General features: G+C 27.2%; 2 protein-coding genes across 3 annotated transcripts in view; one reads left to right on the top strand and one right to left on the bottom strand.

Annotated features, from left to right (window-relative positions):
• Positions 1-66: 66 nt before the first annotated feature.
• LOC112599795 (mediator of RNA polymerase II transcription subunit 12) lies at positions 67-13,725 on the bottom strand. Its single transcript, XM_025346859.1, has 38 exons — positions 13,639-13,725; positions 13,270-13,569; positions 12,890-13,052; positions 12,650-12,825; positions 12,317-12,588; positions 12,163-12,262; positions 11,946-12,097; positions 11,571-11,665; positions 11,273-11,481; positions 10,937-11,204; positions 10,737-10,877; positions 10,553-10,668; positions 10,255-10,353; positions 10,019-10,171; positions 9,795-9,948; positions 9,583-9,729; positions 9,379-9,479; positions 8,983-9,112; positions 8,579-8,872; positions 8,330-8,512; positions 8,141-8,266; positions 7,957-8,031; positions 7,744-7,860; positions 7,338-7,650; positions 7,118-7,280; positions 6,957-7,052; positions 6,733-6,887; positions 6,060-6,157; positions 5,631-5,938; positions 5,370-5,563; positions 5,181-5,310; positions 4,729-5,124; positions 4,227-4,475; positions 3,342-3,715; positions 3,167-3,267; positions 3,046-3,110; positions 349-456; positions 67-237 (listed from the first exon to the last, which is right to left on the bottom strand). The coding sequence occupies exons 1-38, from the start codon at positions 13,723-13,725 to the stop codon at positions 67-69; spliced, it is 6,579 nt and encodes a 2,192-aa protein (XP_025202644.1).
• Positions 13,726-14,650: 925 nt separating this feature from the next.
• LOC112599673 overlaps positions 14,651-27,859 on the top strand; it is a 31,990-nt gene continuing 18,781 nt past the window's right edge. Inside the window, exons 1-2 of one of the 2 annotated variants that reach the window (XM_025346684.1) lie at positions 14,651-14,723; positions 20,969-21,108. The gene's annotated coding sequence lies outside the window, so the exon portion shown is untranslated. Of the gene's footprint in view, positions 14,724-20,968; positions 21,109-24,637; positions 25,086-27,859 lie in introns of those variants that run through there. The other variant, XM_025346683.1, reaches the window with a different exon arrangement.

Here is a 27,859-nt window from a genome sequence, read left to right as displayed (position 1 = left end):
AGTTAAATTAAACATTACAACATTTTTTTAAATAAAATTCACGATTTTTTTTACATATAATACAAACTAATAAGGTGGTGGTTGTAAACCATACGGATGTCCTTGTTGTGGTTGTTGAGGATTTTGCATCTGTCTTTGCATATGATGTTGTTGTTGCTGCTGTTGTTGTTGTTGCTGTTGTTGTTGCTGCTGTTGTTGCATAGCCATTATATGTCGAATACGCTGTTGACTAAATTGCTAAAATAAAAAAAATTAAATATGTTTACTCTGTCTTACTTACAAAATTAATTTAAATGAACTAGAAAAATTTTTACATAAAAAATTACTATATTTGTTCAAAATATTTACTTGATGGTATTGAGAATGTGGTGCTTGTTGATTCGGACCAGTTGGACGAGTGTAAGGTGGTGCTGGATTCTGTGGGCCACTCATTGGATTCATCGGCACATTTTGATTCTATTAATTTTGATAATTGGTAAAAAATAGTATTATTTTAAAATAATAATTAATTTTAAAAATCAAAATATTATTTACAAAAAGATTATGCAAAATAAACACATTTTGAAACTTTTATATTGCCAAAAGTAATCATTAACTCTATAATTTCAAGTTGTTTTTTTCTGGTATAGATATTAAACTCAATTTTCATTAAGATTAAATAATTTTTCATAATTAATGAATTGTATTAAAATTTGAATTTAGGAAAAAATACTAAGAAAAAAGAACAAACTTATAAACAATGTAAGCCAGAAATTTTTGACACTGAAAAATCTTTTAGTAAATTTAATATTTTGTAATCCGTATGAATATATGATTTTATGTTTGAATAGATAAAAGTAATAATAGGTGGATATAAATTAATTTAAAAAAAAAAATGGTTATAACACATTATTATACATTTATATAATAAATATTAATTAACTGATATATCTAATATTTAGAATATTGTATTATGTATTAAGTATTTATTAAAAATATTATACTTTAGATTTCATTTATCAATTTTAATAATATGAAATTTAGATCAAATAGTTTTAAGGAAACAATAAAAAGGACATTATCATCCTCATTTAAGAGTAACTCATAGTTGAGTTTTATACATGTTGTTAAATATAGTAAATAAACCCTTTCATAATTTCAGAATTAGTTCTATATAGTTTTGGTAAATAACATTAATTCTGTTGATAATTTATATAATGTGAACATTGTATTAATATTAAAATTTATAAAATGCATTTATTCTAAAATATTCTATAAAGAAGTCTGTAAGCGTATTCATAAAGAAAATTTCACTTGAATTATTAAATAATTAAAATTTAAAAAATTATTTAAGTTGGAAATATTTTATCAAAAATCAATTGATAAAAATTGGTCAATTACAATGTTTATTAAATACTTTACATTATTCTCTTGCATTTCTGGATTAAAAAAAAAAGTAATGATGATAATAAAACAGTTCAATTTCTACAGTCTAACTAATAGATGTATGGGCAATGCATATATTTATGGCACGAAAACTCAGTGGCTAAAAATGAGTTATACAATTTAATAATTTATGTTTTAAATAGAAGCATTATGAATTTTATATTATTTATCATTAAAATGAATAAATTATTACAAGTTTGTTCATTTTTTTTTTTGTTTTGGTTTTTCTTAATTCCCTGTTATTATTTTTTTTTTGGTATTTTTAACACATTACCTTAGATCAGTGTTTTCCAATCTTTTTACCACCACGGACCACTTCGACAATATTTTATAGGTCGCGGACCACCTTAATTTTACGCAAATTAGGAAGACCTTTTTTTTTTTTTTTGCTCCCATTAACAAGAATACACAAAATTGATCGAAAAATGTTAATTTTCAAAACGTACTGCGTGGTAATCAAACGAATAATGAGTGCATACTGAATCAATATCCATAACAGTTATTTGTCGGTACTCATAAAGTATAAATATATAAGCAACGATGTTTGAAATTGACATGATTATATTATCGGTTGCGATAATAGTATAATTTATTACTCTGATAAGTATCAGAGACACTTATAAAAGTAGAAAATACTTATCGGTCGTCGGCAGAAACAACAACGATAAGATAACCGTATATTACGGTAAAATAAAATATTTTTCGCTGTTAAAAAAAAATAATAATTTTTAATAGAAAACGAAGAAAGGTACCGCGGACCACTTATGACTGGCCCACGGACCACCGGTTAGGAAACACTGCCTTAAATTCTATAAAAATAATGTTACCTATCAATATGTATTTTACTTGTTATAATTGAGAACAAGTAATAATGAACATACAGTGCCAAACATTAAATAAACTCATTCTATATGATTTGTGTATATGTTACAGGCAAAGTATACAATTTGAGCATTTTCTACAACGTTCGGGCATTATACAAAATGACCTTCTTATATTGGGCAATATAGATAATATAATATTTATTAGTAAAATATTGTCAAAATATAATTAATGAAATATATTTATATCATTAGAAAATATAATACATTTTTTTTTTTTGTATTGCTTATTTTTGAATGGAATTTTTTTATTTAATAAAAAAAAATTATTTGATCTTTTTTTTAACAAATCGTTTAAATCTGCATTAAACTTTTCCATATTTTAATTATAAGATAGTCATTGAACTACACTATAAGAATAATTTGTGGTTGCTAAAACATTAATTTTAAGAGAATTAACCTCATAAGCGTAACTAGACCTCTAAAACGTTCCTTTAAAATCGTTAAAAACAAATGAAAAAACACACTACCTAATCCAAAACCACGAATAATAATCAATACTTAATTTGGCTCTAATATTTTGACAATAATTAACTATTAAATATTATATTGCCCAATATAAGATGGCCATTTTATACATACAGTACTTGGGCATTGTATAAGATGTTCGGGCGTTTTAGAAAATGCCTAAATTATATATTTTGCCTGTAACATAATATATTGTACAAATAACATTCTAGAGATAATTGATAAAACTATAGATAAATACAAAATATTAATATTTAATTTAAGTACTTACTTGCATGTAAGGAGGTCTCATTCCAGGTTGTTGTCCTACATAACCTCCATAATTTTGATTCATACCTAATAAATACAATGTTTAAGACTCAATTTTATGATGTATTTATTTATGGACTTACTTTGTTGCATATTGGAATACATTTGTGTTGGTTGCTGTGTTGGATACATTTGTGGAGTATTTTGCTGAGGAGGCTGAATTGGTACATTATTTTGTCCTCTCCTAATTACACAAGTATATTATAAAATAAAAGGAAAATCATTTTATTATCGATTATCAATTGAATAATAATTTACCTTATAAACTGCTGTCTAGGCATAGGTTGGAAATTAGGATTCATATTTGGTTGCTGTCCTGTTTGTCCCATGTATTGGTTAGTGGGTAACCGCATACGTAGCATATGACTTAAAGCTTGTTTAGAAGTATTTCCTGGACGATCAAATCTAGATCCAGGACCTGGGACAGGTGTTGGAGGTACTTGTTGAGGATAAAAGTTAGGACCTCCTTGTGGAGCTTGCTGACCATAACCACCCCACTGAGGATTTTGAGTTGGAGTTGGTCCAGGAGTTGGTCCAGGAACTGGAACAGGACCAGCACCAGAAACTGGACCTGGACCTGGTTGCATTGGAAACATACTTCCACTATACCCCATATGCTGACCCTGTGAATTCTATTATAAATTCATAAAATTATTAATTACTTATTATTATTTACTAAGTATAATAATCATTAATTATTAAAACTAAAATATGTATTTTGTTGGTATTAAATGGAAACATTATAATTAAGCTGGGAATTAGGTGACCTAAAAAATAAATGTATACTTTAAAAAATGATAATTGCATCAAAAATATTACTAATACAAATCTAAAAGAACAAATGTAATTTAGTTCAATACACATTTTGGCTATTTGTTTGATTTGTACCAAAACAAATATAGGTATATCTAACATGAGAAAAACAAATCAAAGTTAATGAAATCTCAGCATAATTATAATATTCTTCTAAAAATTATTAAAAATTGTTAATTTTTTTTTATAAAATATTCATATATTTATAAGTTTTTAATAAATGATTAATATTGCTATCATGCTACCATAAGCCATATTCTAATGTGTATTATATTATTATAGTATAATATTAAGATGCTAATTATTAATAAATATTAGTTATGTAATTACCTGCATTTGTGGGTGCATTTGAGGACCTGGTCCCATTTGAGCATTGGGAGTCATAGGTGACATAGGTGGAGGTTGTTGTTGTTTCTTACGTCTAGGATTAGGGGGTCCTCCTTGAGTTTTCATATTACGTTTAACACCTCTACCTGGTGATTCAGGTACTGAAGAAGGTGTATCTGGACGTCCTGGCCCTGAACCCATGTTCATCCCAGAACTAACTCCTTTGATCTGATTACAATAAACACAAGGACACTACTTTACAAATGAATGTACTGCTCTTTTCAATTTCCCAGATAAAATGTTAACGTAAAAGCCCCATATAATAGAAATTAAAACACTTCGTAAATCAAATATAAAAATAAATAAATTATAGTAAATAATAACATCAAAATATAAAATAATCGCCAAACTATTGATACATTTATAAGTATGAAATATTTTATTCAAAACATCAAAAAAGAATATTTAATTAATAATAAGAATAGATTAAAATTCTATTACTTACAGGTTTTTCTTGGGGAGGTTCTAAATCTTCAGGAGGTAAAGGCAGAGGTTCTAAGAAATATGATGCAGACTTCACTAATGAATGTGTATGGAACTTAAGCATCCTGTGGTTTTCTTCATACCATAATGGTTTTCGTTCAACGCGCACAGCACTAAACCATGACCACGATAATGGAGCTGGATTTTTATGTCCTTCTAATAAATCCCAAGCACTTACACGCTGTTTATCACATACTTTCAAACCTTGCTTATCATTAGAATCTAAGCCTGATGAAATCTTATTCCCTTTGATGTCAGTGCCAATTTGCTCACAGGTAATGATTTCACATTGCTGTTTGCCTAAAGGCAAAAGTTGTCTAACTTGTGAAATGGATAAAGAGTGTTTTTCTCCAACTTCCTAAAAATAATATTGATATGAATAATGTTGATATTATTTTTTTTTAAATATTTTACTTTTTTTAATTTTTTTATTAAATTTTGATAGTGTTTTCGATTTTCTTCTCCTTTTTCAGTTTGAGAATCAGTTACAAGTGTTGAATGTATTAAAGTAGCCAACATATCTATTACTGTGTTAAACAATTTCCTACAACATAATATTAGAAATTATTATTAGAAATGGTTTTTTTTTAACAAACAGCTTACGTGTTATTAGTCAAATCTATCACTGAATATGTCACTAGCTGCACAAAAAGAACAGCCCAATCAGTTGTCAAAGCAGTACTTCGCTGAATTGTATCAAACATGCCTCCTACTAAGCTGAATCTCAATGCAAGTGCATCTTGAGCGGCATCAACTTCTTTATTGCTGGCACATCCTTCTTGAATTCCAAGACGTTCCTATTAACAATAATAATACGTAAAGAACCTTGCCTAAGACTTTTATCAAATTTATTGATATGTTTACCTCTTTTGACAATACTAAATACTGAGACAACTGATTATGTACAGATGAAAGTAAATTTTCACGTTGGTCATCTTGTCCTTTAAGGCAGCTCAGTACTAATGACAAAAATGGCTGATGATAAGCCAAAATAGCTGGTGGCGGGGGTACAGAATTAGTATTTTGAGAAGGTCGAGGATGAGGTGGAGTGCCTTTATTACTACTTCGACTACTACTGCCACCTCCACTTACACCATGGGTAGTAATTGGAGTAACATTACCAGAATTGGTACCACCTAATCCAATCATATTTCCACTCTCTAATACTTGACCTTAAACCAATAATAATGCAAAATCAGATTCTAAGAAAAAAGTTAATAGTACAATATAATTAAAATAGGTGTATACAATATATATTGTATATCAATTTTTAAATTTAAAATAATTATTTACCAGCTACTTTTAACACTCTTCCTTGAACTGCACTAGGCAACTTTGAAATAAGTGGTGCTAATAACCACATTGAATGAGTTTTTTTAATGTTTTCACTCCTAAGAAAATTTTAAAAACAAATATAAGTAATTTGTTAGTTATTTTTAATTATTAATTATAAAAGTGTATAGTATACAAAATTAATTAGTGATAACTGACAATTATGTTAAATCTTCAAAATTATTTTAGATTTATACTTCAAATTTTAAATTAAGGTAACTTATTTGATCAATTATTATATTAGAAAACAAAATAATTGCACATAAACAATAATATTTTTTTTCTGTAATAGTGTATAGGTAGGTATCCAATTTTGAGATTCAGTTAAATTACTAAGTATAAACTTATTTTGATTTTTTCAATTATGTCTTAAATAAATAACAAAAACTCCTCGTTATGCCACAACAATCCCATATAGATTTATCATCTACTCTACATTAAGTTCAATGTTTAAAACTATCTTAAAACTATTAGCTATAAAGTCCATTTATATAATTTTAGTGGAGTCTTTATGTCCAATGTACTTAATTTTTAAACACTAGTTAATAATAAGTTATAAAATTATATATTATGTAGATTGTTAATTTTTTCTTTTAAACAAAAAATCTAATTATTAATAATATAAATTAATTACTTGTTCTGGGTATTTAAGTTGTGTTGGAACATATCTATAGCTGCTTTAGCAACTATATCCAGCCATTGATTTAAATCAGGTGAATTTGGTGAAAATTGTTTAAACATAAGTTGCATTTCTAACCAAGACATTCTAAGAGTCCATTGATCAGAATTCTAAAAATATAAACAATATTCAAAATTAATATTTAAGTATTAAGCATGATAAGAAAACATTTTTACTACCTCTAAAATGTTGGTAATTATTGTCCTTGAATCTAAAGAAATATCAGATCCACTTGCTGTTTCCGGATAACATATCATATGCAAAAGTCTTTGAGCCTAATCATTAAGTTATTAAATTATTTTTAAATTTAAAAATAATTTAAAAAATATTATATTCATACCTGTTTAGATGATAGCATACTGTCCAAGAGCATATCTTGATGACATAATTCTTCAGGATTTTGTAGACAACGTTCTAATACCCATTCTTGGCTACATATTTCTCTTAATACAAATTGTGCTAAGTCAGATAATCCAGGTGCCTGAGTGTCAGCATTTCCTAGGCTACAAATATTTTTAAAATTAGAATTAAGTAATAATATTACATTTATATAATATTACCCTCCTAATTCCATTAGTAAATGATCAGCTGAACCACCAAGAATATCAGATGTGCCTAGAATATGGCTAATTGACAATTCACTAGGCATCTTACTAGTACCACCAGGAGTACTAACTTGACTTGAAGGTGATTTTTTTATTGATTGATTGGGACGTTGTGCTGTAGCATCACCAACTACTATAATAGCTTTTAATACAGCTAATAAAGGACCAACCCTTATATTATTATGAGCTGCAGCTAACAAATGTCTATCACAACTTTGTTTAATGCTGCAGCTAGAATTTGAGTTTGATATAGGGTTCGGTGATGTACCTAAAATATATTTTATACAATTATTAAAATATTATTTATTTTTAATTTTTAATTCTTCGTTTTTTGTTGTTTTTTTTTAATCATTTTACATACCAACTGAATAAAGACTGGGTTGAGGCACTTCAGTAGTTTTAAAGAGACGTAACAATAAATGACATGTGAGTCTAGCCGATGCTTCTGCCTCTGGATCCGTATCTGCAGCTCCATGTCCTTTAAATGTATAAAGTAATTAGTTAATAATATGATATGATTTGTTAAAGATAATAAAAGTACAGATGTATTAAATATTAAAAAAAAAATGTTTACCTTCATTACTGACTGTCAAAAGAGATGGTAAAGCTACATGTACTACAAAATCTTCCAAGGAAAAACAATGGCGAGCTAAAATTAAATAATATAATTTTCAACAATTAGATAATTTCTAATATTTTTCTGTTATAGATCCATAAAGTCATAAAAATGTAAAAAAATCATAATTTATAATACTTACCAACAAGAATAGAGGTAAATAAGGCTAAAGAGTTGTGTACAGTAATATCACTCATATCCACCCGTGATAAAACTTCTCCAAAAATAATAGGATTATTAGAAGAACAACACAGAGCCATCAATACCCCTGAAAATGTATTAATATTTATTTTAATTACTAAATTTAATCAAAATAATTTAATATTATTACCTAGCCATTCAGATGCTAATGAACTACATGATGCTGTTAATTCTGCACTGAGTATAGCCAAATCATTTAAACGCTCAATATCTGAAGTTTCAGTTGCAACAGCTATTACAACATTACAAACTAAACTGTATCGATTACTTTGGGATTCATTTAGTTGTCTATGCCAACCAGGATCAATTTTAACTGTACAAAATAACCATAATAAGTTGATAAACTTTGTATTAATAATGTAAGAAAATAAACACTAACATCCTCTTCTATAAGTCATTATTAAATCATTCATGTAACTAGAATTCCAATTTCCATGTGTCATAGTAGATGGTTGAAGATTTGCATGGAGTGTCTGTCGTATTTTTGTGTATAAAGTATTAAATGGTTCGGCTCCAGGCAAGCGACCTTTTAAAAGAGGTGCAGCAGATATATATAAGTCATACAAATGTGAAAGAACACAACGTTCAACACTTAAACAATCTGCAGGATTTGATACGTGTTTGACAACACGGTATAGGTTTTCAAAAGCACCAACTACTTGCTCTTGATTTACTAAAAATAAATAATAAATAAAATCATAATATAATATGATTTAACACTACAGTATTTAGTAAATAGTTCCTAATGAATAAAAACAAAATAAGAAACTATTTTATTCTCACATAAAAGACAACAGTGATATCTACGCAAAACTCCAACAATGTAAAGAACTAAGGATGTTGTATAAGTTCGTACTAAAGATGACCCTTTAGCAGCCAATTGTGCCTCAACATCTGGTATATCCATTAAAATCTATGTATGAAAAAAATATAATTATTAAATTAAAAAATATAGAATTTTATTTACCCCAACAAATATAGAGTAAAAATATTAGATAAACGTTTCTAATATGTTAATGTAATGCACATTATTTTGAATTTATACTTAAATTCTTAAACTTAAGTACATAATTAATGTAAGTATGCTGGGTAGTAATAAAAGTTTGCTAAAATAAATTAAACTCATAATTTTACATATTTATGAACAAAGTATAACATGTAATTAATAATCATGTTTACCTGAATACAGACATCAAGAAGTGTATTGACATTTAATGCTAACTCCATGAGATCAAATAAAAATGCTACGTGTTCTTGAACTGGAAGATAATTTGAGTTGCCTATAATAAATAATAATAAAAAGATATTTTATTTTATAATCACAATTAATATATATACATACTAGTTTTAAAACATTTATAAAAGATAAAACACAATTATTACCAGTTGCAAATGCATTTATTGCTTCAAGTACATTGAGACTACATTGCCAAGTCACAACATGTTGGTCAAAATATGATAAATTTTGTACACGAGCTGTAGTTGCTTCAAAATTAAATTCATTTCTAGAATGTTTTTTGACTTTTCCTCCTATTATTAAAATTACAAAATTTAAAATTACATATCATGAATTCTAAATAGTATTTAATATTTACCTTCAGCTATATCAATACTGAATTTCTTACTAAATAATTTACAAATATCTTTACTAATACGCTTAATAGTATGTCTTGCATCATCTCTCATTTTACCAAAACCATACAATAATACATGCCTTTGATTACAATCATGGCTTGTGGTTTCTTCGTCCTAGATATTAAATTTAAAAAAATGTATGTATTAATAAGAAAATATGAAATTTATTTTTTGATAAATTTACCAATGGTAGAGGAAAATGTGTGGCATATAATAAATGTCGAGATGGTCGGCATTTATACATATTATCATTTGTGTTTGTTGATGGATCATTTGATTCCAATCCGCCAATTGATGAACCAGCAAATGGTTCAACTTTTGGAGAATCAGGCGCATCCTTAAAAATTTTTAAAAATGAAAAATTATTTATTTTTTTTAAGTGTATGTTTTGTAAAAAAGTATAAAATTATTAATCAATACCATTGAATTCTGTTGTTCTTCTTTGATATGCTGAAGTAGTTTATCAAGATCATCATCTATTTTACTATCATCATAATCCATATGTCGACTATGATGTTCCTAAAAATTATATTAAATTTAAAATTTAGAAATGTTTAAGACTACAAACAAATATACCTACTTTATACTTAATTTAATTGAAAAAAATATATTTAAAAATGAATTTTAATCAAGATTATAGTAAACATAAGCATTGTTATATAAGACATCATAACAATTTATTAAATTCTATTACCAAAAGTTAAAAAGTCAAACTTACGGGAACATTTGGTTTTAAATCAAAAAGATTGTCATCTTCCATGTGAACTTGTGCTTGAGATGGTACAGCACCTGAAGGTGTATCTGCTGGTTTATTGCTTCCTGGTTGGCATATTCCTAAAATAGTAATATGTATTGAGTAAATGTTATGATTGTTAACTATATTCAATGAATTTTAATATTACCAATGTTATTGGTTGATTGCAAATCCCCTCTTGATATTAATGTACACATGTATGCATCATGTGAAAACACATCGTTTCGTATAAGTTCAGTAAATAAATGTACTAAATTTGTAAAAGTTGTACGACTTGTACTTGTATTATCTAAAATAAATATAACATGAATTTAAAATTGTATAACATTTTATGTATTAAATTCATACCCAGTACTGGTGCATCATGATCAAGAAAATGCATCAAAAGTGGTTGAAAAAGTGGTAGAGTTGCTGGTGTTGAAACAATAGAATCTTTATCTTCACTAGGGCCACCAGGTACAACTTCTACAGATGAATCACTTTCACGACCAGTGATTTCAGCTTGGCGTTTATCTAGTAATTTAGCCACAGCCATTCCACGATGTTCACCCCGTCTTAAATTACTTAGAGCCCATTCACATAAAACTTTCACAACAATTTGATCTTGTTCAACATTCTAATCAATAAAATAAAATTAGTACAATAAGAGTACTATATAAAACAAATATTAGATATTATATTTACATATTCAGATCTATTGTCTTTCAAAGTTTCATTTTCTGTTGGCATAGAAATATTACCAACAGCAAGAAGTGGATTAGAATTGTCTTTAGAATTTGGCGGTAAAAATATTTTATTATATAGTGTATCTAAAGAATTATTTTGATCAATTCGTTCAAAACTGTGACGATCTAATGCATCCAAAACATTTAAAACTTTTATTGTTTTTGCACCTAACAGTTAAAAAACAAAAATATTAATCCTAAATGTAAGTTAAAACTAATTATTTGTAAATAATAAATGTATATTTTATTGAATGTACCGATTGATGATTTATGAAATTTATCCAAACACCATCTACCTTCTGCTGCTTGGCTTCTTATCTTAACGATTTCTTCTGCTTGTTTAAGTTGTTTCCTATAGATAAAACAAATATATTTAAAATACTTCTCATGATTTTATTGATTGATAATAAAAGTTAAGTTTAATATTTTCCAAAAACACTCTTTGTATTATAAGACAGTCTAAAATATATATATTATAATAAATCTTTTAAAAATCAGCCAAAAAGAGCAATATTTTTAAAAGAAATTAAATATTCAAATAAACCAAAGTTTAATTATTGTTTATATGATTTGTTTTTCACTTGCATACTTATAAATTTATATTAAAATAAAATAAATATATTTTAAATTACCTTAATAGAATATTATTTGTTCTCTGAGGCATTGGTAAGACTACTGGTGAACAAGGAAGGTAATCTAAAGGCGATCCATTTAGAACAAATGGAAGTTTGCCACCACCTGAATGATTCCAAGTAAGGGAAGTAGGACATTCTAATAAAATTACCTAGAAAAAAAATTATTGTACAATTACTGTGAAGAATATAAGTTTCAAGTTTCTTCATTACATACTTGAATTATACAGCTAAGAGGAAGTAAAATATCTCTATGATGAGGACAAGACATCATATCATTCAGGGTAGATGCAGCATTAGTAGCACCAGAAGTATTGCTAAAATATATATAAATTAAAATTGTTTATAAATTGTATACACTAGTATTATACCTTGGAACACTATTATTCGAAGCTCCTTTCGATGTAGGACTTTGAGGTGGATTCAAGTCGATTACTGAATTGCATATTGCATTTAACTTACGAGCACAAAAGTAAACTAATTTTCGACTAAGAAGTTCAGATTGACAAAATTCTGAACAATACTGTAAGGCTAAAGGACTTAATACTTTTAATAAACCATCTTCACTATTAGATGATGATTTATAACGTTCAAGCATATCTAAAATCCATTGAAGAACTTCTTGACGATCTAGAAGTCCTTCCTAAAAACAATAATATTTTCATTAAAACATATCATAAAAATGAAATATGAATACAATTTACCTGATACATATATTTAATGAGAGTTGTACAATAATTCCATTGTTTAAGTGAAACTTTTTGTTCTTCGCTCATTGATAAATAATGTGATGAATTCATTGATGCATTGGCATTTTGATAATAATCTTGAAGTTTAATTAGTTGTTCTTTAGTAAATTTTAACAATGTACTCGTCCATTCTAAATTGATAATTATACACAATTGTAAAAATATTAGACATATAGCTGAATAAAAATAACATACCAAGTGTAGGATCAGGCAATTGGCGTTTAGATTTTATTTTTGCTTCAGACACAGCAATCGTATAAGCTGAACTTAATTTTATAAACCATGTAGCACGAATTAAAGGGACATTATATTCACATAATAACATAAATATTTCTTCTTTCTTGTTGAAATTAGGAGCCTAAAAAGTTTTTAGTCTTACAATGTTATCTTGAATATATATCAAACAAAATTAAATTTTTATTTACATGACCATAAAAATAAAAACAAAATATTTTATTATACAAATAAATTAAAGTATTTTTTATTAGGTACTATATAGCCTGGAAATAGTTACTGTAGATTCTAAATTGTTAATAAATCTGAATAATTTATTTAAATATATGTTAGATACTTGCCTTCTTGGAAAGTATATTTAATGGTTTAAATCCAGCTAAATCTTTAAACCAAGCTTCAACAGTAGTCTTTGATCGGGCAGTAGCAGGCCAAAAATTATCTTTTGGATTTATTTGTAACCTTTTACGTCCAGTATCTACTAAGGTATTAAGTTCTTCTTTTTTGTTAATAATTGCATTGAAGAACGCACCAATCTTAGATGCTGTGATATTATAATTACGAGCTGTTCCGTGTTGATGTTCATCAGATATAGTGAGTGATGTTGTGAACCCATGTTTTACATTAACAGTAGTTAATTCATCCTAACAAAATTATTAAAATATACCAATCGTTCAAAACAGTTTTTATTGTTTATTATTATTAAAAATCACCTCTTTTTGTTTGGGTTCTTGTGGATAAACATCGGGTGGACCAAGACGAGGCCTCTTTAATGGACGTTTTTCATATGAAAAACCCATAACGTATGTTTATAACGTCATAAACACATCATTGTCTATATTACCTAATATTAGGTACTGTTAAACTTAATATAATATCACAAAAATTGAGAAACAATGATTAACCTACATAATAACTTTGCTCGTAACTAAATATGTACTGCTAGATTATTAAAACGAAAATGCATAATACATTTACAAGTCTATTGGTTTAATAATTCAAATACAAATAATATACAGTAGAAAATCACATAATTAAAAGAAAAATAAAAAGAAAAAAATCATTTATTCAATAAAAAATTTAATAATTGTTTACGGTATTTTGTTATTATGATAAAGTGAAGTGTAGACTGTAGAGCATAATAATATTATCATATATAAGTATGAAGTATTACATTGTACCTTAGATCTAAGTACTGTTGACTGTACACAACCACGGTTATACAAACTGTGATACAACTTCTGAATAAGGGGGGAGGAGGCTCGCGTAATAATCAGGATAATGATTACTGGGATCCTCAACTATTCACAACACAATTTATCAAGGAACACAATAAGCAGTGTTGCCAGTTTACTTGATATTGATCTTATCAAAAAGTTCGTGTTTTTCGTTCCAAGTTCAAACACTTCCAACTTTAAATGACAAATACCGTTCATAAAGCTTTTCTTGGATTTCAATGATTTCATGGTTTTTACTTCCAAGTCACATTTCATTATTAATTAACAATTATTATTTATTAGACATACAGTATGCGTATATTCTATACTGATAGGTATAAGTATATTATATAGAATTACATTATAGAACATGAAGCAATAAAAATATTGTATTTCCTCCTAAATTACTGTACTAAAGTCATTGTAATACCGGCAATACCGTAAAATACTAGAATAAGTTTTTTGCATATATAGTATTTATTTGTATAAGATGTAAAAGTGTTGAAAAATCGTATCAATTAAAATGACTATTTATTTTCAATGTGTCTCCGTTTAAAAATTTAAAAGATTATCAAAATAAGGTAAAATATTTATGCATAAACATTACATTATAATATATATGTTTAAAAGAACTTCACTTAATTGCTATTAGTTAAATATTAGGTAGGTACATTTCTAAAATTGTCATTGTTGTCTTCTTAATCTAAACAAATAAATATATATTAACAGATAAGTGACAAGAATTAAAAAAAATAGTATTATCATTGATTTTAGAATTTATTAAAATAGGTACTAAATTTTACTAAAATATCAAAAGTACATAACACTTTTATTTATATTCAACGCAGTATTGTCTTCATTTAAATTAGTTTTATTGCCTATTTATTATGTATGGAGGGTTACAAATATGGTTATGATAATATACATTTGTATGTTATATTATCAAACAATAGTTTTCTTTTTTTTCAACATTCATCTACATTTTACAAAAATAATTGTAGATATATTATACTAGTTAATAATCTATTTCTTGATTTAGTTTCAATGTAATTGTTTTTCTTAATACTCATGACTTTCATTTGAGTATGGAAAGAATAAAATAGTAAATGCAAATACAGCAAGATCTAGAAATTGACCAGTTTCCAATTTTTTAATCAAAGTTCAAAGTTTGCCTGAGAATTTTATCTGTCAACAATTAAGCTAACTCATACCATAGTGTGCTATTACATAGTGATTAACTATGTTTAAAATATTATTATTATCTTCATTTACAATTCTATAAAGTGTTGGAACAATAAGTGATGGATTGAACTCTTTTCTCATATTTTATGAAAATGCTATGAATAGTAATAACGTATCTACCAAAAGTAGTATTTTAATTGGAAAAATCATACATTTTTTAATTTGTAAGCAACTAGTTTTGATAAATTTAATACATCTATTATCAAATTCTTATCTATTTTGTATAACAGGTATTTGATTGAATTTAAAACATTAACACCCAAATAAATTGTTGAAGAGCTTAAAAATTAGTTGTAATAATTCAGATTGATTAAATGAAGTGATTTTTATGACATAATCTGGTTTTATATAACATACTAATAATTTTGCACTAACCAAATCTATCTTTTCAATTAAAGTATTTATAACTGCATGTTATGATTGCAAATATTGGTTTATTCGAGTGAATTTTGGTAAAATCTATTTTAGAAAATATAAATATGTTTTTGTAAATGGATCATTTAATTGGAAATGTATGTTTTCTGGTGATACTAATTTTTTGAATGCCCATACTTAGAAAAGTATAAGTTTAATACATCTCTCTGTTTATAAATCTTTTGCATAAATTAAATAGTGATAGCCACTTCATTTGATATGGGTACAGCAATTTTTGTTCTTTAATGTAAGTTGTTGAAACTTCATGTATTGACTTTTTCTTTTACTACTATGACTAAAGAAATTGAATATCGTCCAAGATAAATCTTTACAATAAACATAGTAGTGTTCTTCATGCTTCATTATAATAAAGGTGTAAGAGTAGTGGCATTTGTATTTCATAATGAACATATCTTTTATTTGATTAGATATAGAATTATGTTGGCCCATTATTATTGAGTGACCATCGGTCAAAAACAATAATTTTTTGAGTATAGAAATAAAAATTTTAAATGGTTTTATGTACTTTGTTAAATGGTTTTGATTAAAAGCTCTATTATTTATATTATTAAGATCCTTTGTCATATACTGAAATTGAATCCTAGAAATAAGTAACTATTATGAAGTTTATGAATCTACATCAGAAAATCAGAAAATTAAGATTTTATTGTGAACACAATAAAATAACACAAAAAAAGTTATAACACATAAAATTACATACACATGATCGATTTGTATTTAATATCAGTCAACAAGAAATTTAACATTGGTCAGCTTTTTACTTAATGTTTCTTTTTGCGTAGGAGTAATCATTTTTTTTTATTATATTTGTAGACTTTGTATTGAATATTTCTTTTTGAATACTGGAATTAAGTGATTGATTAATAATAAAAACAGTGTTATGTTCTTCTAATAGTAGATAATTTAATTTCAACACACTATATTAATTGCTTATTAAATGTATTTAGTTTTAATATAGATAAAAAAATAAGCATAAATGTTTTTCAAGGTTTAAAGAATAACTTGTGATTTCTTATCACTTTTAAACTCTGGTAAAAAAACTAACTTGATATTGTGTCGCAACTCGTAGACTATTTACTCAGTAAAAGGTCTATGTATTATGTGCACTTAGAATAAACCTTCGAATTTATTTTATTTTTCTAGTCTATAATAGGCATATCAGTAACTTGTGATACGTACGCGGCAGTGATATCGTTGCTATTCATCGACTGTTATCAAACGGTTAGTGGTTACGGTTTAAGTAATCCACATCTTGAGATGTATATCTTAAATTATGAGGCAATCTTATAAAAATAAAATATGTATTATCCTACCAAAAATATTAATATTAATTATTTTTTAGGTATAAAATATAACCAAAACGTATGTAAATTGTACAAATTTTTATTCTTATCGTAGCGATGAATGTATTCATTTTACAATGATGTGTATTTTTTATACGTATAAGTAGCATAAAAAAATACACAGATTTTTAATTTTTAAGTACTGGAAAGTCACATTAATTTTTTATAGGCGTTAAAAGTTCAAATATATATAATTTTTTTTGTTTTACATGGAACATTCACCTGTAAAATAATTATTTCTCCTCAAATGATTTTTGATATTTTATTGTAATTAAAAAACGAATAACTTTCATAGGTAGGTAATTGAAATTTAAATCAAATATTTATGCAATCATTTTTAAATTCAATACAACTGTCAAAATTTATCCATTTTTTTGAGTTATTTATAGGTATTTGAAATTTATCTTAGTTAAATTTATTATTAGTATCGACAAATTTTTTTTCGCAAGTTCCTACATAAGAAGTTTATAATTAATACTGAAACCCAAAACTATTTAAAACATTTTTTGCTATAGATATTTTAAGTTCAAATTTGGTCAAAATTATATATTTAAAGTTTAAACTATGAATAACGGTAATATAATTTTAATTTGTATAATTCTGTTATAATTCAAAAACATTTTTTGTGGGGATATGGGACTTTTACTTTTATATTATGCATTACATATAAATGATTTGTCTTTTCGTAACTAAAGAATTCCTCTCCTCTATCGTTGAACTGTTTTTGATTACAGTGAAACCTCTATTAATGGACATCTCTCAGTAGTAGATACTTTAAAATTTTCCGGCAAAAATGTATGTACGTAATAGGAGTTATAACTTTTTAATAGTATTAAAAATACTATATTTATCTTTTGTACACTTCGTTCATATTTTATCTCATTTTAAGAAGACGTCGCACCCGCAAGTATTGTCTCCGTCGTATACATGTACGAAATAGTAAATTTTAGTTCACCAGCTACAATGGTAGGTACTAGGTATGCTTTTAACTTTGATATTAGAGTGAATAGACCTATTATCAAACTTTTAGGTAAGAACATTATCTGAGTTCTCTCGTTGATTTTTTATGATAATCAAATTTTTAAGTGAGTTATGAGTATGAAAAATATAAATGTTTAAAAATGTTCATAATTTACTTTAAAATTAAAATATCGTAAAAAACTAACGAGAATACAGATTCTTAACTAAAAATTTGATAATAGTTCAATTCACTCTAATGTCAAAACTAAAAGCACACTATTGAATCTAGTGAACGAAAATTTACTATGTCGTACGTGTATAAAACGGAGACACATGCGGGTGGGACGTTCTCTAGGTTTTCCTATTCGAAAATGACAAATGTTTCGATTATGTATTCGGTCATCAATTGTGTGTGCTGTACTTTGTATAAATACGTACTTACATTAAAAATGTTTTAATAACTTTATACCCATTTTTTACTACATACATTACATATTATATGCATAATAAATAATTAATCAGTATTTCAGTATATTATATCGATTACAATCTATATATGTATATGTATAACCAATTCTCTAGTGTCTCCCTATAGTGGACATTTTTTAATTACCCATGCCTGTCCACTATATAGGTTTCGCTGTATATTTATTCTTACTTAGTAATCGTTGTACACATAGGCTAAAAATTATATTGGTTATCGACGCTGAACAAAAATGTTCCCAAATCTACTGATTGTACTGACAAAGACGTGAAAGATGTGCAACTATTAGATCAGTGATGTGATGCAAATCCAGGCATCAAATACCATATTATATCAAGTATACAATTTTTTTTTCTGTACAACGCTTAAAAAACGCGTAATGAATTAGTGGTGAGGAGAGAGGCGTAGTAACGCATGCAAGTTAAAGTTATTCAAATAAAATATTTGAATATTGTATACTTAAAATAAACTCCTCTTAGCCCGTATAACGTTGGGTAGTTTAGTTTAATATATGAGGTAATATATATAAATAAATTGTATATGATATATAATATAGCCATAGCATTGCCGGGTCATTTAATTATTAATATTATATTTTATATACACAATTACATTTTAAAATGCAATGTTTTCGGCCAAAATTAGTTTAACCTACTGCATTACTTTAGTAGCATTGATTATATGGCTTATATTGTGATCAATGATAATAGTTGTATAAATTACTTTACATATTGTAGTAATATCAAAAATATAATATGAAAGAACTTAGTGATATAGGCGATAGACTGTTTTACCTTAAAATCGTTTTCTTATTCTGTATGGCTATATAATGAATAATTATATATCATTGACAAATCCATCACAGTGATCCACTAAAACCTACTGTACAGCAGTGTGGTACCTACTTACCCTTCTTTTTCAATTTCGTTTGTGTAATATTTGGTATTTATTTTGTTAGTAATTAATTGATGTGTACCTTATTATTATTATACAAAATACTATTTATGATCATAAAAGGTTAAATTAACTTAAATAATTGTATTAAATTAGATATAACAGATAGATATATGAGCATTATGGTCATTAAAGATGAAATTATAAATAATCATTTTAAAATAAAGTTTTTATTCAATTATAGCTTTAATATTTTAGGTAAGAAATATTGATGTCTTGATCGAAATTGATTAAGTCATATTGTAGAATTATGACTGGTGGTTCAGACGGTTCAGTCATTAAAATCAATTAAAAAATAATTTTTACGGCTTTTATTAATAAAATTACACATTTAAATATAATTTTTATGTATAAACTGTTCTTACCAAAATTAAAAAAATATCGCAATTATAAAATAATCTTAAAATAAGCTTTTAAAAATACAGACTTACACTTCTTAAGATCGTCTTTGCTTAGAATTGTTTTCATTCAAAATTGTTTATCATTAAATTCAAATTTAAGTATCTGTTTAACATGTTTATAGTAACTTACTTGATGACGAGGTATGATTGACTCGTATAGTATTCAGTGGAATATTTTAATTTTTTTTTAAATTTATTATCATTTTGTTTTATGAACTATAAGAATCATATATATATATATAGGTAATGACTATCGTAATTATTATAATAAAGTAAATGCTTATTACAATATACTGTAATTAAATTTAGCTTTAAATTTGTAATTTCTAATTGTATCGGATGTTACATTCTCTATAGTAAATTAATAAATATTAAATATATTTACTTAAATGGGAAAAATTAGTAAAAGTTTTTAAATATTGGATTTGTATAACCTAATATAGTATTTAATTTTATCTGTTTTTGAAGCCTTATATTTCAAATATAAATATATAGGTCAATAGGTAGTTCTTAAATTAAGACATCATAAACTAACCTTTTAGGAATATATAGTTTTATTTAACTTAAAAGTTAACTATCGCTTAAATTTTGATAATGTTAATATACTTAATTAGATATCATTAAATATTAATTGTATAAATACTTACTTGCATAATATTAAAACTATAATTAATCTTACCATGAAATTAGTAACTGTAAATTTGTATTTATGCATTTTCTTATTTTCCGTAATTTTTTTTTAACTTAGAAAAACGTAAAGGGATTACATTTTTATTGTGTGCTTTCATTGACGAACATATTGTTATTTTTTATCCGTTGTTTTATTAATAAAATATTTCACGGAATTTATTTGTTTGATTTCTTATTTTTTTTTCTCAAATTTTAATTAGAAAACTCAACATTATGAATGGAAATGTTATGCTTTGAACTTGAAATAAATTATAATTACTTTTTACTTTGTTTATCAATTAATTAATCAACTTGTATACATTCTATAATATTTTTAGAAATGTTGAACAATAAACTATACTTACGAGAAGTTGTCTTATTGTCAGTTGAAGATATATTTGTCATTAATGAAGACGTAATGTGATAACATTAATTTAAACATAATATCATTGCACCTGAGTACCTACCTAAAATACTGGTAAGTCATAATTATATTTAATTATTATTATTTATGATATCCGTTTATACAACTAGTACAAATTACAGTAACTAAACCATAATAAATTATTTATTATACTTAAGAAAAATCTCAGTTTCTGCTTGTTTATTATTAATGCTTAGCAATTTAGGATTGAGCTTATATAATTTGGTATATCAAATGGACAATCTGAATTATCACATGCATTTTGTATTGTCTTACTATAAATATAGATAACTTTGCTTTCGAAAGTCTGAAATTAGGTTTACAGGGTTCTTTTTGAAATATTAAGTTTTTGAAACCTTATTACGTAAGTGGTATCAATATAACAGAAATAAATAAGATTGTTTATTTTACAAGCTTAGTAATATTATTAAATTTTTAAATCGTGTATTTTTATACATGACATGTTACATATATCAAAAGTATTATATTATATTTTATTACTATACTATATTTATACATATATAAATATACACAGTCACATTAGTATAGCATATTAGCATTACACATGTATAATATATTTAAATATGTATCTGCATTTATATTAATAAACTAAAATCAATTTTATGTGTTTCGAAAAATTAAAGACAAAAAACAAATTATTCATGTGTAAAATCGCGAACGAACCAGTGATGGGATCTCGTATATATTTTGATGGAGACATGACGTACAACAATCATGTCGCATGTCTATCCGACCGAAAACGCACGTCGGGAGAATAAATTGTTTCTTTTCGTTTATGGACTTTTTTTCTCTATAAAATCGTTCTACCGTACATAGTATTATATATTGTGGCCGAAAGTAGGTTCTTACTGTAAGTACAAGCGTCTGAAATTGTCAACCCCATCATCTGAATGACCTAAACATTTTTAGACTGATTTTATTATACAAACAAATGTTACGTCATAAACGGTTATTTTTTCGCTCGAGATAAAATAAAGAGAAAGAAAGTGTAGAATAAAAACTTTGAAACACCATAAAACGCTTTGGCTCCCTCTATCGTAGATACACTCGTATGCATATATATATTATATATATTTAAAAGTCGACCAAAGAGGATTTTTACGATGATGCGTAAGAGAGTAGGTGTATATATATCTGGGGAGTGTGTGCACATAAATTTTGGAGAGGCGGGTTCTGCGTGAGTAAACGAGACATCATACTACCAGATATGTTCACACAAACCTTAAATAGTAGGTAAAATGTAGGTATTGGATTCACGTGTATAATATCGTACCTATATATTGTTACCAGTGGCATATAGCGCGAAACTTCGTGGTTCAATAAAAAATAAATTATAACAATGATAATAATTGTTTTACTATATACTCGTACTCATATATTTATTTATATAACAGTAAAATTGTATAAGTACTTAAAATTGAATTTTTCAGACTTGCATTTGAATAAAACAAAAAAATAAATTTTTAGTTTTTGTTTTTAATGTCAATGTCACGATAAAAGTATTACAGTCTATTAACTTAAATGAACCTGGGGTCCCCAGTTACTCTCGTTCGCCAGTCTAAATATAGGTATACGCCACTGATAGTTGCGAACTGTCTAGTCATGTATCAACTAATAGGGCAAGGTCTAAATGGCGTTAACGATCCAAACGAAGACGGAAACAACTGCGATAAGTGACAACCACATCTACGGCGAGACGAGACGTACACAGTGGCATAGCCAGAATTTCTACAAGAGACTCGCCGCTACATTACTCGTTACCCCAACATGCTTTGTACGCATGCGCGCAGTCTCGTACATATACGGGTTTTTTGTTCCATTTACGGTGTATGGTATACAATTTAAAACCGTACATGAATTTACGGTATTTTAGGTGGGAAATATTCAAATTTCAAATGTAAAAAAACTTTTTTAAACCAAGTTAGGTTTAACTATTAACGAGTTAAATATGTAAAAAAAAGTAACTTTAATTTACTTAACTTAACGAGTTAAATGGTAAATTGGTATTTCTCGCCATTTCATGAATTTTATTACTTTTGAATCTAACGAAGTTACGAACAATATTATTATTTTTTCACGTACACATTGTACGTATACCTACTATACACAACATTGAACATAAACATATTATTGTATCATCTTTATTATCTTTATTATTATGTTTTCAACAATTATAAAAAGTGAATTATTATTATATTTAATTATTATTTTATACTATTATATTATATTATGTTTGACAATTATGAAAAATGAATTATCATGATATTTAATACTTATTATTTAACCAGTATTTATGTTTTTGACAACAATTATGAAAAATGAATTATTATATTTAATTTTTATTATTTTATCATTATTTTATACTATTATATTATATGTTTGACAATTATGAAATATTAATCATTATTATATTTAATATTTAGTATTGTATTATTTATTATTAATTTATGCAATTAATACAATTACATACATTATTTTTAAATAGTAAGACTTCCACCATATTATGAATATATTAAGTATAATATTTGATATGATAAGACCATTGCGCATGATAAGACTGCGCGCATGCGTACAAAGCATGTTGGGGTAACGAGTAATGTAGCGGCGAGTCTCTTGTGAATTTCTTTAAGAGGGAAAGAGAAATAAGAAAAACCTCATAAAAATTAAATTTGTGTTGTTTGCATTAGTGATAAGTTATCACTGATAACTATTATACTTTTTATATGATCAGATAATTCAGATATGCACCGATATTAAATCCATCCTACTGAAATGAAGAATATTTTAACAACTTTTTATTCAAATTAATTTAATACATTTTAATGAGATACCTACTTGTAAAGTATTAGATGACATTAGTGAAATTTATGATTTTCATTCTTTTAGATTTTTTTTACGAGAGCGATCAATATTTATTTTTCTACATTGTCATATTTGGGCATAATATGGTCAATGGTCAATGGGTGACATGGCTATTTTGGTACAAGATGCTGCGTATAAAAATAATAATAATAATAATCGGTACGACTATACGCGTGTGTGCGCACACACGTTCGTATAGAAATTATTGTCGGCTGTTGACCCGCAACGACACCGCAGCCGTTTAGACATGCAAGCCTTACTCTCGCTACGTGCCGCCGCCCAGGTTCCGCGGCCGTTCATCTCGAATGTCGAGCGATGTTTGTTGTGGCGGGCGGAGATGCGGGTGGTGATGCGGAGAACGAAAAAAAAATATATGAAATAAACCACATCGTGCCATAATAATATATATTACTGTATGTACGCACCCTAACCCGCCCGCTTGACGTTGCACACAAAGAGTAATATTGTCTGTGCTTCGACTCCCCAATCACCCGCTAGCGAACAACCGTTAACTGCTGGGCGGCGGTGGATTATAGTAATCAATACGCGCACCCCATTCACGACGCGACGACGGCGACGAGGACGCGCGTCGCACTGCGCGGCCGCACCGCAACGTCACGACATCGGCCGGCGCGTGCGCCGCGGATCTCGCGGCGGCGCGTGCCTTATCACTGCCGTACCGACGAGCGTTTCGCGCCATCCGCGCTCGTCGATCTCAGCAGTACACTCTGGCACCCCGGTCCCCGCGGTACCGTCGCTGCGAATGGCATGACATCGCGTTTTCGACACGTTATAATTAGCTCGTTCGCTGTACAATCCGCGTTGCGCGAGAAGATCGCGACATCCGACCACACGCCGCCACTTCCGCGCTTACACTCGCCAATCTCGCGGCCCTCAGGCGTGTGACGATTGTCGCTGCGTGGACGCGGCTGCTGCAGATGACCATCATCACAGCCCGCCGAGACGACCGCGCGCCGCACCACCGCCATTGCAGACTCGGTGGCGGCGAACTAGTCGTTCGATAATAATAACAACAAAAACATTTCCTCTACAGGCTGTTTGTAATAATATTACAATAATTACTGCAATACCGCAGCGACTGATAACATTTGCGGTCGTACCTGAAGCAGCTTATATCCGATAGATAGGTAGGTACCACGTACGCGCTGCAGTGGCGTTTGAGGAGCCTCTGCGGCCGTTAATCAGAATTTGTTTTCAGTAGTTTTCCGAGTTTATATTGCGGTAGGTATTTGAATTTATTCCGTAGAAAAACATTTCGAATCCGCGTAAAGTCGGATTCACTGCAGGTGTTTCGTGTTGTGTCCAAAAGTTGAGTTGTACCCAACTCTGAAAATTTCACGGTAGTTCGTGATAATTGAATTATACCATATAATTACAACGAGCAATCAGAATGCAATACTAGTAACTGTACAACACGAAAAGAGATATAGTTGTGAGCTCGGCTTTGGAATTAACGTGGTATATATTATAACTGGTAATATAGGTACTTACTTAATATACACCTATAAAACGTGTTATATACATAAAATATGTAACTTGTGTTGGTCTTCTTTAGGTTGAAATTTTACAGTTTGTTGTTAGGCCAGTGAACAATAACTGTAGATTTGATAAATATATTTTATGTTATGGCGGTGATTAATACTTGTGAAATGCGTTGATAATGTTTTATGACATAGATATAATATTGTAAGTAATTATGTACAACTGTGTTTTTGAATAGAAAATATCAAACGTTTTATCACGAATTTGAATCTAATTGTACTAAAATATTTGTGTAAGATGTGGTTATATTGTATTTATCACGATGTAATTGTTATACAATATTTAATAATATATATATATATATGAAAAACATAACGGTTTTTAGCGAAATTTACTTGACTAAAAATATAATTAAATAATGGTAAAACAAAATAAAAATACATATTTAAAAATATCTATATAAGTGTATAACCTCATAAAAAAAAATTAAAAATCTTACTCAAAATATTTGATTTAAGAATATAATGTGTTATGTCAAATTAAAATTAATATTGATTTTTTATAACAGAATTAATTTATACAAATTATATTAATATTAATTTATAAAGAGTATATTATAATTTATAATTTATAAATTAATATATAAACAAAAAACAACTTTTTAAATTTGTTCTTTATGTTTGACGTTTGTATATTTACGTACGGCGGATTATGTTAATTATAATATTTTATGAAAAAAGTGATCGAAAATTATTTGATTTACGGATTAGTAGACGAAGAAATCTAATCTCTATTTATAGTTATTGTCCTTATCCTTCTTTGAATCAATATTAATTTGTTTTATTTTTAACGTAATTCAATTTATTAGATGGGTTTAACTTTGTGCTACAAATTACGATACTTATTGTCCATGCTATACTTTTTATTGTGTGGGTAATTGGCTTAAACTGATAAAGCATTGTGTTCTTCCGTAAATTATAGTACTTGCACTGGGGAATTTAATGTTAGTATATAATTTTCTTAAGTCTTTACAAAAATTATTTTGTCTGTATCCAATTTTAAATTTGTAGATCTACTTATATTTATGTTATCAAAAAGTATTTTTTTTTTAGAGAGTATTAAGTTTTACAGATTAAAAATAATATGTTTAGTATGTTATAAGCTTTTAATCAGTCTAGTTTTAATATTTTAAGTTAAAATACTTTAAAATTTATATTTTATGTATTCATGAGTTTTAAAGTATTTTCTAAAATTGAAAATGAGATTCCTGAGAATATCAACTATAGAAAGAAATATGTCTTTTTAAGATTATTACTTACGACAGGTATAAGAAGTGTAAATGGCTTAACATGATATAATATATTAAAAAAAAAATATAAATAATCTCTATTTTAAATATTAGATTTGTAAAACTATATATTATTTGTTTAAAAAATTCTGATATTTAATATTTAAAAAAAATAAAAATAGAAAAAACAATATAGCTAAGCGGTTTGATGAAAATTTACATACATAGTACATTTGGTAATACGACGAGGGTGTTTACTTGTCGGTAGTTTTAGTCGATTTTCGAGTCGTTTGGTTAATCCGATATTTACTATATAGACATTTAGTTCATGTAAAACGCAACAAAATTGTAATTTATTGTTTTTATTCGTAAATGCTTGAATACTTGTTTGTGAAATTAAAATTAATCTAGTTCATATACTGTACAAGAAATATACATAATACATATTATGCCATATATTTATCTATGATAATAATTACAATTTAACAATATTATACGTAATATTCCCTCATGACTAAAGAGTTTAACCAATTATTTGAGGACAAACTATTATATGAAGACTAAGATGGTTAAATGTTATCTTTTAAACGACCAAAGTTATAAGTCCCATGAGACTGTGATATTATTTCAAAGTTTGAAGGAAGGCTAATATGAACAATCGAAAGTTAAAACTAATATTACATAGATTATTTGCAATTATTTTTAACAATTTATATAACCATAAAAATCGGCTGGTTATATAATTCTTATATAGTCCCAAAAGAGTCGTTTATCTTCAACGACAGCGCATACACACATAATATGCGTATATTGAGGCTGAAAAAAGTGGTTTACGTGACTTGTATACGTATGCAGCTTTTATATAGCTAAAACGCTGTGGTGACGATGTCAGTATGACGGACATTTGTAGCATTAATGGTACAGGTTTTTTCCCCTATATCATGAATAGTAGCTAATTTCAGTGAAAGCTCTCGTGTGCTGAGACTTATGGCCAAGCGTATAGTGTTGAAACGTTATAGTATCTACCAGCTGAGGTTTATGGCAATTTATGTGCTGTTGGTCGGTAAAGATCCCTCGTTTTGGAACTTTGAATTATTGAAGAATCGCCAAGCGTACCCTATAACGAAAACG

The sequence above is a fragment of the Melanaphis sacchari genome, unplaced genomic scaffold, assembly GCF_002803265.2.
Source record: "Melanaphis sacchari strain LSU unplaced genomic scaffold, SCAv2.0 Contig54_pilon_pilon, whole genome shotgun sequence".
Taxonomy (NCBI): Eukaryota; Metazoa; Arthropoda; class Insecta; order Hemiptera; family Aphididae; genus Melanaphis; species Melanaphis sacchari.
Note: the sequence above shows the minus strand (reverse complement) of the source record. Positions and strands in the feature narration are given on the sequence as shown.